The sequence below is a fragment of the Rhinolophus hipposideros genome (assembly GCF_964194185.1).
Source record: "Rhinolophus hipposideros genome assembly, chromosome: 15".
In the NCBI taxonomy this organism is placed as follows: domain Eukaryota; kingdom Metazoa; phylum Chordata; class Mammalia; order Chiroptera; family Rhinolophidae; genus Rhinolophus; species Rhinolophus hipposideros.
The window spans coordinates 21252932-21266138 of NC_138061.1; the positions used below are offsets into that span (position 1 = coordinate 21252932).

The following is a 13207-nucleotide window of genomic DNA, read 5'->3' on the forward strand; positions in this document are numbered from 1 at the left end:
CACAAGTACTGTATAATTTTTTCTTTTTATTTAGTTTTTCTTTTGTTTGCTTTTTTTAAAACTGTATCGTTTTGAAGGTATTTCTAAACAGACTTTATTCCTTCCTATGAAATGCCTTTTGTGGATTTTTATTTTAACATTCTTGGAATCAAAATGTGTTCTGCTTTTTTTCTTTTCAAAGATGAAAACTGCCATTTTGATGTATAGTTTTTATAATCAGCATTTTTAATGGTTGCACAATATTCTGTTGAATGAATTTGCCATAGTGTATTTAACCATTTCCTTATTTAGGGATACAAAGCAACAGAAATCCAAAAGAATAATATCCACGTTATTGAAGAGACAAAGTTGAAATAAGACTAGTGTCACGGTTGTAATCTACACTGAAAATTGAAAACAGACACATTTCTTTTGTGAAGCTGCCCAATGATAACTTTAAAGACATTTAAACTGTCCCCTTAGCAGGTCTAACTCTTTCATTTATCCTGTGACTATCATATATCTCCAAATAAAAAAAGAAAAATTCTGGCTCGACAGACTTTGAACTTTAGGTTAAGAAATAATTTATTTTTATGTGTCGAGGAATCCCAAAGGCCTATACATTGAGAGGTTTAGTGAAAGCTCAGGACCATTATTCATATCAAGCTGCCATTTTAGTCTGAAAAACCATTTCCTTTTCTGTATGGAATGCTGTTTCTGTTACATTCATAACCTCATGTTCCTGCTAGGACAGCCAAACTCATTAGGAAAATGCAGTGTGAAGAAGGAAGGGGTCAGGGGGGTGGGTAGTCAGACTGGTGTAGGGTGGAGCATTTGTGAGCAGCACAGTTGAGAGTGGCTCAAAATGATTCTGCGCCGTTTTCTTCCATCCTTTTCTCCTTTCACCCCCCTCCCCGTAACCACATGCATGTGCACATGCACACCACACATACACATGCCCCTGGGCGTGCACAGATGACAAGCATTTAAAGGCCAGCGACCTCAGCTGGTAGGTGCTCCTTTATGTCCAACACAGACGGAGGTAGTGGTGATGGTCATGGTCAGAGTACAAAACCGGCCCCACTGTGGTTCTGGGGAATCTACGCACTTCCTCATGCTTCTGCAGGGGGGACGGTGACTCAGGAGGGCAAGAGGTCTTTCTTCTAACTGGTATTTTTAAAAGCACCAGAAACTTTTTTGACCTTCATAGACTCACCATCACTTGGAGTCTAGAGAAACTCAATTTCGGGAGGCAAGGGGACTGGTTCTTCAAGTTTGTCTTTGATGTTCCTCTAGCCCTGATTTCATTACGCACCAAATGTGACTTCCTTCCTACACCTCCTCACACTCACGGATGACCCTGAAGATTTTAGAATGAATAGGATGTTCTTGAGACACCCCCAAATTCATTTTTAAAAGTACAAGGTAATTAATTATCCACTCCACAGCAAAATTAAGCCAGAATGATGCCCTGCACCAGTTGGCCTGGGTGACCATTTGGAAGGGGCAGAGCAAAGAAAGTGTCACTTGAGGGCCTGGTCCTCCTTCAGTGGCAAATCCAGGCCTGACTGGATCTAATTTTTAAATGAGTAGCATTGACACCAGGACAGCTCATTTTTCGAATCAGGTAGCTACTTACTTTTGGTTCCAAAGGGATATAAACTTATTTTCCAGGTACATTAAGCCACATTGTTACTGCACATATTTTCATGGATAGTGGAGCAAATCACGTACCTTAAAGCATAAGTATACAAAAATCTCTGTTGAGATTTAATGTGCTGAGCCTATGAGAGATATTAGGCCTTGTCAAAATACAGGGATTTTAGTGCATTATGTAAGAGCTCATCTTTTCTTTGTCTTTTTCTAGTTATCACCGAAACCGTAACTACAAGACTTACATCCTTACCGCCAAGTAAGTGACTATCTCAGGCGCTTTCTTCTCAGAAAGTCATGTATGAAGGACTCCACGTGTAACCTTTCCCAGGGGCACTCACGCTCCAGCTGAGCAAATCCAAAATATCTGAAATCTTTTTCTTCTTATAGTTGTATTGACATTAATTTATATACCATTAAAATCTATCAGTTTAAAATGCACAAGTCAATGGTTGGTAGTATATTTGCAGAGTTGTGCAGCTGTTGCAATAATCTAATTTTAGAACATTTTCATCACATCAAAAAGAAACCTCATGGCCATTGGCAGTCCTTCCCCATTCTCTTTCCCCTTTCCCCTGCCACTGAAAACCACAAATCTACTTTCTGTCTCTATAGATTTGCCTGATCCGGACACTAAAATATCAAAAATCTTACCGAACCTGGACATGGGGTGGGAGCAGGGAACTGCCAGTCAGGCTGTTACTTGAGTCCACTCTTCTCTGGAGGTCCATATGTGTAGTGGATTCCGTAATGGAGATCTGAGCCCTCAAGTTACCTCTCTACCTCCCAGAAAGCCTGGCATAACGAGGGGCAGGAAGGTGGAAATCCCACCCATCAGCACTCAAGGTTGGAGCATGATGGGCTACCAGGCAAGACACCAGTAACACAGAGCTGTCACTCGTCCCTCCAACACTTCTAGGGGCAGCCATGCACTGACCAGGCATTTGAAAAAAGCAAACCATTTAACATACCCCTTGGCCTCAAGGAGATTTTCATCACTGTCTAACTTTTCTAATACTTAAATTTTCCTAATAAGTAACTTGCTATGTTCCACCCAGAAGACATTCCTTTGAATCAAGTGGAATATTTGCTCTTGACATTTATATTAGAAACAAACAAAACGAGAGCATGGCCGCTTGCACTGTGCAGTATAGATGGCAAAAGGACCCCAAACTAAGAGTGTCATGGTTGAGAAGCCAGGAAAGGTTTCCAAAGGGGCAAGGAATAAGGGACCCTCTGGACTGACTCCACCCATAAATTGTCACCTGCTTTTTTCTTCAGAAGGGGGGACCAGCAATGGCTATGCTAAAACAGGTGGAGGGAGCCGGCTGGAGAAACAGAGCCTGACACATGGTAGCAGTGGTTACATAAACTCAAGTAAGTGCCTGCTAATGGGGAGGGGACTGGGTGGGGGGGCAAGAACAGAAAGACGGGGAGAGAGGGTCCTGCAAGGAGAGAGACAAACTGTCATTCATTCCCAATGCCCCAAAGAGCTATGTAAACAATATGCAACCCAGCAAAGGTGAGACTTTCAAATTATCTGCATTTGATGCCTGCTTAAAATGGGATCAATTTTTACTTACGTCCCCAATATAAATAACAATAATTAATTAAGGAGGCTTTGTCGGGAGGTGGCTGCTTTGCACTGAATCACTCTCTGTAAGCCATCTCTATTCGAGAAGGGCGTGCACATCTGGGGGTTTACAATTTGAATTAACAACAAAAGAAACTTAACGATTGGGTCACTGTGCTAAAGGAATCTGATTTGTGAGAGTTTCCATTGGGCAAGCGTCCAACACAGGTCCGTTTTTCCCCATGAAACCCTCTTTCATAGTAGCGTTCAAACTGAAACAAGACAAGGGGGAAAAACACACACATATATCCCGTGAAGCCATTTAAAAAATCTTGGAGTGACTAAAAAGAAGACCCAAGACAGGCAACAGCCAGGTTGACCAAGGAAGGAGCCTGCCCTTATCTGTTGAGGAATCTTCCACGTCGGATTTTGTTCTAGTCTCTCCAGCAGCAATCTATGATTTAAATAAGGCTAGGTCCTTGAGAAAAATCCTGCTGAAGTCCCTCCATTTCCATGCCCTGTAGCCATGTGAGTCAAGGACCTCCCTGCCTTCCGGTGGTCAGCTTGGGAAGGAAGGTGTCATGCAGGAGACCCTGCTCACTACGCCATTTGTAATGCAGGGTGGCCTGCAGGGTCTCTGGTCCCGCTCCCCTCATAAGAACGCAGGATGTGGCTAGGCCAAAAAGGAACACCCGCGGAGCCATACGTAGCGGAGTCATATCACTACAGTCTCACTGGCGACTGGGTTGGAGACACAGGAGGCAGGAGCCACAGAATCCGCAATCCACACTCCGCCTCATTCCACCACACTCCGCCATGCTAACTGCAATCCGCGCTTGCTAGCTCAGCCACCATCTTCTTGCTAGCCTCCATTTGCTTCTAGCATAGCCACAGCAGTTATATTAGTGGCAAGGGCTCATTGTTTACACCTGACGGCCAACTATCCACAGCTGATGGCCATTCGATCACAGTTGATGGCCATTTACTACCCGAGACAGCACCTTTCCACGTGAGGGCAAGAGCCTGAAAACTGCACTCCTGGCTCTGTCCCCACAGAAGGACAGGAGCAAATCCAAAATCTGTGGTGGACCTTTCAGTGCTGACGCCATTTGGCCCCTTGTCGTGTGGGGTGTCCGGCGGGGTCTCTGGTCCCGCTCCCCACACAAGAACGCAGAATGTGGTGAGGCCAAAAAGGAACACCCACAGAGCCATAGATAGGGGAGTCAAACCAATATATTCTCGCTAGCGGCTGGGCTCGAGACACAGGAAGCAGGATCTACATAATCTCCAACCCGCCATCCTAACAGCAGTCCATGCTTGCCAGCCACCATCTTCTTGCTAGCCCTCATTTTTTCTGCTAGCGTAGCCACAGCAGTTATATTAGTGGCCAATGGCTCACTGGTTCCAGCTGATGGCCAACTAGCCACAGCTGATGGCCATGCAATCACAGTTGATGGCCATCTACTACCTGAGCTAGCACCCCTCCACGTGAGGCCGAGAGCCTGGAAACTGCTTTTTGGGGCTTTGTCCCCACACCCCTCCATATGCCCTCTTTTATTATTAGCAGCCTTAGTTAATATAACTTAGTTGGACTTAGTTAATATACTTGGATGTCAATCTGTTGAACTGCTATGAACTGATGATGCTTTCCCCGCTTGCAGGTGGAAGTGCACGAGGCAATGCCTCCACCTCCAGTTATCGGAGGGCTCATTCACCTGCCTCCACTCTGCCCAACTCACCAGGCTCAACCTTTGAAAGGAAAACTCACATCACCCGCCATGGAACATATGAAGGTATCAGTCCCACAAACTTTGAAAGAAAACCGCTCTCTTCCCCAAGTAACTTCACTCATTCTTTGAAGATTGACATATATTGGCACCTGTACCTGTGTCTGCCCCTCACCCTTCTCTCCACTCTTCCTTCATTTCTTTTATGGACTCATGCTACTTGGCAATTTTGTTGATCAACTGGTATTTTTTTTCAAATATCTGCCATGTGTTTAGCACCATGCCGAATGCCCTGATGGATGCTGAAATGAATCAGACATGGATCTTGTCTTCAAGGAGCCTATAGTCTAATAGACAAGTTAAGATAACAGATAAAAACGATAATGCAAAGTAGAATGGGATCATCATTTCCAGCTGAGTCTCCAGGGCAGACTCTAGCGGGAGGTAGCATCTGAGCTGGGCCTTCGTGACATGTGAGATTTTGCTACCCGGAAGTGGAGAGATGGGCTGCTCCAGGCTGCGGGAGCAGCAGCATAGCAAAGACAGGCCAGAGTGTCAGGGCTTAAGTAGCAAGCAGCAGAGGTGCTCATGTAAAGAAGGCCTGCGGGACTTAGATCCAGTACTCAGCTAAGACGTTTGGACTTTATTCTGCATACGTGAGAAGCCACAGAGATTTTTGAGCAAAAGAGTAGATCATATTTGGGACCCAGGACTAGCACTCTGGCAACTACATGTAGGGAGACTAGGGAGGGAAGTGAATGAACATGGTGATAAGTGAGGCCATGCTCAATAGTCCAGGGAAGGGAAACCGTGGCTGGGACTAGGGGATAGCAGTGGGAGGAGCTGCAGGTGAGAGGGATTGCAGAGATAGAATTGACAGGTTTGACAACTGATTAAATGTTGGGAGAAAGAGTGTCAAAAATTCAGAGCTAGCAGAAGTGTAAAAGCAAGGAATCACTGAAGTAGTAATTAGTAAAAGTATTGTGCACACACCAAAAAGACAGTTTGCAGACTCAGAGCACTCAAACTAAACACGAATGAGACCTTGGGCATATTGTTTCAAAGCAGCTTGTATAGTGAGGAGGCAGTGACTATTTATTCTTCACAGTAATTGGTTATACTATTGGAATTGTCTTCAGTGATAGGGAATCCGTCAGTAGATGCCTCATCTTACCTTGGGAAACAGTTTAAGTTTTGCTTGTTATTTTCAGAGGCATAAGCAAGAAGTGCCCCAGGTTAAATTAGTCTTGCAAAATATGCTAAATTAAGCTTTGCTTGAATGATTAAACCGGTTTTGTCCGCTCAGGGAATTTTCAAGGCTGGTCTCATTTATTTTTTAACAGGAGAAAAAGGAGTCAGCGATTCTGCTGAGATTTCAGACACAGGTGGTTGGGTTCGTGGTTGTGCCAACAATTGCAGCAGGGAGCCCAGGTGGAGGCCCCCATGAGAATGACTTCCGTTATTAGGTCCTGAAATAGAGCTGCTGGCACCGCTTTCAGATGGGGTACCAAGGAGGCAGTGGGACTCCCAGGAGTTGAGCTCAGGGAAGAAGTCAGACACCCTCTTGGAATCATTCACCAAGAAATGTTAGTAGAAGGAGGAAAACTGAAGGAGTTTGATGAAGAAGACAGTATAAAAATCAGAAGGGAGCAAAGAGATAAAATTGGGGAAAAGGAGAAAAAGAGCTAGAGGACACAGAGAGGAAGAGCAGGGGGACCGGGAACAGGCGGCATCATTGAAGTCAGCCGGAGAAAGTGCTCAGGGTCAAGAAGAAGGAGGCAGGGGGGAGACATTGGATTCTGCTTCTAAGGTTCCTAGAGTTCCTGGGGATCTGCAGAAGCAGTTTTAGTGGAAAACAGACCAGCCAGGCAGCAAACGGGCCTAATGGTGAATGGAGAGGGTACTGATGATGGAGAAGCATTACTAAGGGACAGGTAGCCCAGTAAATAATTTAAGACCCAGAGCTGTCAGGGGACCTGGGGAAGCCCCAAATTCAGGCAAAAAGGATGCTGTCCCTATAGTGCCTTCTGATGTTAGGCCTTCATGTTACCAGGGTGCATGCTGAGGACGACCCTCACAAGGTCAGAGACACCCTGGTGCTGATAGCACGTTTACTTGGCCAGGAACAGGTCACCTGCACCAGCACTGGTACAGGGCAAATGCAGTCAAGGAAGGGAAAACAAAAAGAAAATGCAAACCTCCTGTCTTCCTTTGTCCAAACGCTGCCCCACTGAAGTAGATCAGGGTCAGAACAAAGTGCCACAACCACGTCCACCAGGCACCCGGTGGGGTTAAATTAGGAGCCTGCTGAAGAGCACCTGGCAGCCTGCTGAACGCGCCAGCTGTGAGGTTCGGAAAGGAGGGGCCATTGGGGCGTAAGTGACCTTTGGCACAGGCAGAGCTCACAGAGATGACGGGTTCACTTCCAGACCACCGCAGTAAAGGGAGTCAATTTTTCGGCTGGTGGAGGATCTTGCCTTCAATTTGTAAAAACATCTCAATACCTGAGAGGCACGCGGTAGGCCTGTACTAAGTGTTTTATTCTCTCTCCAGGGAGCTCCAGTGGCAACTCTTCTCCGGAATACCCTCGGAAGGAATTCGGTATGTCCTGTCTTTATTTTCTGGGGGGAAAAATGGTCAGATGAGGCACTGAGGCACTGGGGAAATGCCTGGGGTCAGGGGGGAGGGAACATCATGAGTTAAATGGATTCTTCTAAAGGAGTTTAACCTCTGCTGACCTTTTTTCTCTTGCTTTTTATCCTGAAACATCTTAAGGGGACTGTCAACCACATTAACGTGCTATCATAGCCTTGGCTCATGATGTAGTGAAATGGCCAGCTATTCCTACAAGGCTCAGGCGTGGACAGACAAGCCCTGAGACCAAGCAACAATTGTAGGGTCTGCTTTCCACAGGATGCAGAGCCCTCCCAGCAGAGAGGCCAGGGTTAGAATGAGCAAATGCCAAGCATCCCAGCACCCCGACCACAGCACGCTTCAGAGGGGCACGTTTTATGCCAACTGAAACCCTAGGCTGTGTCCTCACTTGGCTTAAGTTTGGTCCATGTTCTTGGATTCTCACTGTGCATATGAATTGAGGATATGATTCTTGATTGTACAGTGCTTATGATTTATTTGCTTCCAGCGGGAAACCGAAAGCCATCTCTAACAAAAACTGAAGGGAAGATCTGGCAGGCTTTTGATACATATGACGAGAGTGTAGTCAGCCAGTCCAAACGGATCAGGCTCCCAAATGGGTTACCTTAGCTGACTTACCACTCTAAGTGTGAGCTAAGAACATGCATTTAGCTAACTTACAGAACACCCTAAATGCACTGGGGCCTTGTGAAACTTTCTCTGCCTTTTGGCTCTATGGTCATCATGTATTAAAGCATCCAACATCCGTGAGGACTCCTGTCTGGAAAAAAAACACTGTGAAAACAACCTCTTCCCCCCACCAAATAGATCTACGTCCATGTCAAAAATATTTATCCTGCCACTTCTTATTTATACATATATATATGCCTAAGGTGACTTTTCTTTCTTTCTCAGCATCTTCTTCAACCAGAGGACGGAGCCAAACACGGGGTGAGCTCTATCACTGGGGTATTTTCTGAGCATCTAACTTGTGTCCAGCTTTGAGGCCGGAAATGGGAGGAGTAGAGCAGAATGAATACGGCATGGTTCTGCCTTCAAGGAGCTTTCAGCATCCTGGGAATCTTTTGCTGGCCCTGCCAGGATGGGAAGGGTAGATTTTCACAGTGGTTTAACAAGCATGTGGCGGCGGGAATGAAAACACGTGGTAAGGGCCTGGGGGGTCGTTGGTCCTGCTGTGGGTTACGTGAAGATGTGGGTTTCACATGTAGCCCCCTGGTTGACTTGAACAAGATGTGCCAGAATTGCCTTTACGCATCAAAAACTGAGCGGTAGCCCTTTTTCAGATCATCCCACGGGACAAGGACTCCGTGAGTTTTGCACTCTGCACAGCTGCCCACGGATAAGGCTATGGAGGGAAATGTGGTCCTGGGGGAGCTGCTCTTGCTTTTTTTTTTTTTTTTTTTTTTTTTTTTAGCAGGGAAACCCAAGACTGAAGGGAGGGAGGAGCTGCTCTTGATGAGTCTGGTGAGGGTGGCAAGGAGCAGGAGTCTGTACCACACACGTGGCAGGGCCGTGGCGGGCTCCGGGAGTTCTCGATGACCAGCCTAGACTTCCTACGGGCCTTATTACACCAGTAACTTGAAAGTTAGGAAATACCAACCACCCACAACATCAGGCTAATAGTTGAAAGATACCAGTTCTCCACCTGAAATGAACTAATAATGTGAAACTACCCACTTTCTGCCCTTTCCATTTCTGAAGAGGCCAAAATGGCTACAGGTTTTAGAATTCACTCACTAATGCCTGAGAGTCCCTGGGGGCTAGAAAGAAGCTTGATTCTGGGAAATGTGTGATTGGAAAGGGGTTGGTCATTAATGACTGTGATGGAGCCACCCTGCTCAGCCTGGGGTTTCTGGCAGAAAGGTGTGCAGTGGGCAGGTTGCGGTGTGGCAGAGGACATCTCTTTTTAAGCAGCGTTTGGCCTGAGTACGCCTAGGTTTCCTGTTTCTGGGACATGGACATCTCAGCAGCACAACGATTTCACCACTGCTCACAGCTCAAGGTCAGGCACTATGGCCCAAGCTCCTTCATTCACAGACTTCTCCTTCTCTTCCCTGCACAGAGAGCGAAATCCGAGTTCGACTGCAGAGTGCGTCCCCATCTACCCGATGTAAGTGGTCACCGTCTTGCTGAAAAGAAAGGATCCAGGACCCCAGGGCCGTGTGTGTGTGTGTGTGTGCAGTCACTCAGTCATTAAATGTCTCTAAGGGCCTTCTGTGGAAAGGACCCTGGGCTAGGTGCTGAGGGTAAAGAGCTGAGTAAGGCATGGTCCCTGATGCTTCATGCTTCACAGACTAATGGGGAGACAGTCAGCAACCAACCATGACAGCTCAGGTAGCAGAGGGAACACAGGTTCTGAGAAGCCTTCTGGGTTAGTGTCACTTGAAGGGAGACCAAAGGGTGGATCAGTTTGACTCCATGAGGTGAGCTGGCACAGACATTTGAGGAACACATGATGAGACATTGAAGGAATGCTCAATGTGACTGAAGGAAAAGGAACAGGAGGGGATTTAATGAGATAGTTAGGATTAGAGTAGGTCAGAAATAGAGTGTGAGTTTCAACTTGATCTCAAATATCAGGGATTCACCAATCTCTGCCCACTGACTATGTTAGACTCCTGTTGTTCTTGTTAGAGGTTATTTGACATTTTGAAATGAACCCAACTATTAGGGTGGGATCTGAATGCAAAGTGTAGGAGGAGAAAGAGCTGGGTGGGTGGCTCAGGAATCAGAGACCAAGACTTGTCCAAAGAGCTCAGTACCTGGGGCCGGGGGGTCTGACTCCAGGCCTGCTACTGTCTCACCTGAGCCCTACCAAGCAAGGAGCACCGAGATCTCAGGGGAGGGTGTTTGGGCAGTTCTCCAGCACATACTGTCTGCAAATCTGGTTGTCTCCTCTTATGCACTGCCTTTGCTCCACCAGATCACCTCGCTGCAAATATCAGTCAGACAGATTTGAAATTCACTCCCATGAGAGCAGCATAATGGTTAGGAGATATGGGCCACAAATTCCTTGTGACATGCCCAAACTTATAGGGTCAGGGGCCTGACACCTGAGGTGTCCCGTGCAGGTGTTGAAGTCACTGTTGATCCATTTGTTTCAAGGGGTCTGGTTCTCTAAGAGCTCTGGGTGTAAATTTCCCTCGATCTAGGATGAGAGTGTCTTCCATCCACAAAATCATCCCTGTGGTGTCCGATGAGGTAGAATTAGGAAATATCTACTGACGACTTTGACCTCCTTGTAGAGGCACTATATTTACAAGGACATTAATACTACAAAGGGCCAGGTTGGTAAGTGCTATAAATTGGCAAAATGCAAAAATTTATAAGGCTAACCAAAACGATCCCAGTGTGGGAAGAAGATGGCATCCTCCCTAGTCTTCAGAGTGCCATAAATGTAATTCCCACTGCAGTTAGACTCAGGAAAGAATCCTGAGCCTAATGGAAAGTGTGGGGATTCTTTCGCAGGGACGGAGTTGGATGATGTTAAACGTTTGCTCAAGGGCAGCCGATCAGCCAGCGTGAGCCCCACTCGGAATTCCTCCAACACACTGCCCATCCCTAAGAAAGGCACTGTGGAGACCAAAAAGGTGACAGCGAGCTCCCACTCAGGTAAGGCCTACAGCCCAAGGCTGCCACAGAGGGACGGGAACAAGGTGGCAGATTTGTCCTGGCCCAGGAATGCAGCCATACCCTGGCAGGCCCGTCAGGCTGGGGCAAAGCACGGAGCATTTGACCTTTGTGCTGCCTGCAAATGTGGGCTGTGCTTTTCTTACTCCTGCCTAGTCAACCATCTCATGTACACATTGTAGTTGAACTCTAGATCCAAGAGATTCTTCCCCAGGAAATTCTGGCCATCTGAGAATGTGTTGGCCAGGTTCCCCAAATGAATATTGGGGAAAGGCATAGTGTTTTCATTCATTCATTCATTCCGTGAATGTTTATTCTATGCCTCCTCTATGCCAAGCACCAGACACTAAGGAAAAGCAATGAACAAGGCAGAAACAGCCACGGCCTTTGTGGAAGTGAGGGCCTCTGGGGGAAGTAAAACAGATAACCCAAGAGATCGTAATCAGGTTGGATGTGTGTTGTTCAACACTCCTCATATGCCTACCAAGTACAAGATAGATTCTGTGGGAGGCAGAAAGAAGAATGAAAAGGTCCTTGAAGGTAGATGAGGAAAGAAGCCAGTTCTGCTAGGATGTGAAGCTTTTCTGTCATTTGCTACTGGGGGGGGAGGAATTTTGAGATTTTTGAATACAAAACCTCAGAGTACTTTATGACCTGTGTGGCTAGCTGCCTCTTGTATAAGGAGTAGGTACAATTGGCCTCAGATGTGAAGAAGCACCAAAACTCCCTCTTGGGTGCAAAAGTGCAAAGTGTCCCTTGGGTCTAGCTGGTGTGTAGGAATGTTTAAGGAGAGTTTAAGCAGAGAAGGCTGTCATCCATCGGTGTGGCCTCATAAGTGAGGGCTGCCTAGCTGTGCTTGCTGCGTGCCTGGAATCCTGCCAGGATTTGCTGTGGGGCATTGTTCACTGCTCCCTGGCACCTTTGAAGGTGGAGTCAGCAACAAACAGATGGAGAGAACATTGGTGGAGACAGCATATCAGGGGGTGGAAGGGGACGTAAAAGGAGAAATGGGCAGACCCCAGAGCAAAACTATTCTACTTCAAATTTCACCACGAGCCAGGAAGAATATCTAATCCAAGAGAATAAGTTTGCACCAGCTCCAAGATTTCAGACAGAAATGGGATGACAAACGACCCTGGTTTGTTCCAGACGGAGGGAGTTCCTGGGATGGTGACCTTCAGGGCTAAACCAGGAAAGTCCCAGCAAACTGAGCCAACGGGGTCAACCCAGCATAGAGTGCTGATTTGTCCTCCACTGGTGTGTGTGTGTGTGTGTTCCAGTGTCCGGCACCTATGACACAACTATCCTGGAAGCCAACCTTCCCTCCCAAATGTGGTCCTCCACCTTGCCAACGGGATCCTCCATGGGAACCTATCACAACAACATGACAACCCAGAGCTCATCCCTCCTCAACGCCAACACCTATTCTGCAGGATCAGGTATGTGAAGCATAGTGCATGTCTCCTCCCACCCCCTGAACCTCCGCACATTACCTGGAGCTAAATGACCTCCCTGGCGTTTGCCATCCCCAAGGCTTCCTAGCGGGGCTTTCTGTGGCCAAACACCCGAAGGTATTGCCACTGGAACTTCAGTTCAGTTTCTAAGGTGTTTCTTTTGGTGGGTCCTTCATAGAAAGGACAGTATATCAGAAAAAAATGTAATGGGAAAGAACTTGAAAACGTATGCAAGGAACCTACTTTCACTCCATGTGGATTTACTGTGTCACCTTTAATCACACAGTAAAGTTTAACTTCGCTGGGCTTCAAGTGCCTTTTCTGTACAATGGTCACTAACAAGTGGGGCTTCGGCCGGAGCCAACGTCCACTTGAGGCCTGACCAACCTAAGACCACTCTTTGGCTATAATCTAAGGCACACCAGAGACTAACACATGGTTCTCTGCTGCAAGGCTAGAGCCTAAGATTTTCTTAAAAACAGAAATTTAAACAAAATATAAAAATGCAAGCCTCGTTTGTCTTCCGGAGCTTCCGT

At 46.7% G+C, this 13207-nt stretch overlaps 1 protein-coding gene across 1 annotated transcript in view; it reads left to right on the forward strand.

Moving 5' to 3' along the window:
- The window catches only part of COL17A1 (collagen type XVII alpha 1 chain), a 57425-nt gene that overhangs the window by 14217 nt on the left and 30001 nt on the right, over positions 1 to 13207 (forward strand). The window contains exons 3-10 of the mRNA XM_081073454.1: positions 1847 to 1891; positions 2914 to 3009; positions 4867 to 4998; positions 7486 to 7533; positions 8482 to 8517; positions 9650 to 9697; positions 11056 to 11199; positions 12498 to 12656. Coding sequence (XP_080929580.1) covers positions 1847 to 1891; positions 2914 to 3009; positions 4867 to 4998; positions 7486 to 7533; positions 8482 to 8517; positions 9650 to 9697; positions 11056 to 11199; positions 12498 to 12656 — 708 coding nt within the window. The remainder of the gene's footprint in view (positions 1 to 1846; positions 1892 to 2913; positions 3010 to 4866; positions 4999 to 7485; positions 7534 to 8481; positions 8518 to 9649; positions 9698 to 11055; positions 11200 to 12497; positions 12657 to 13207) is intronic.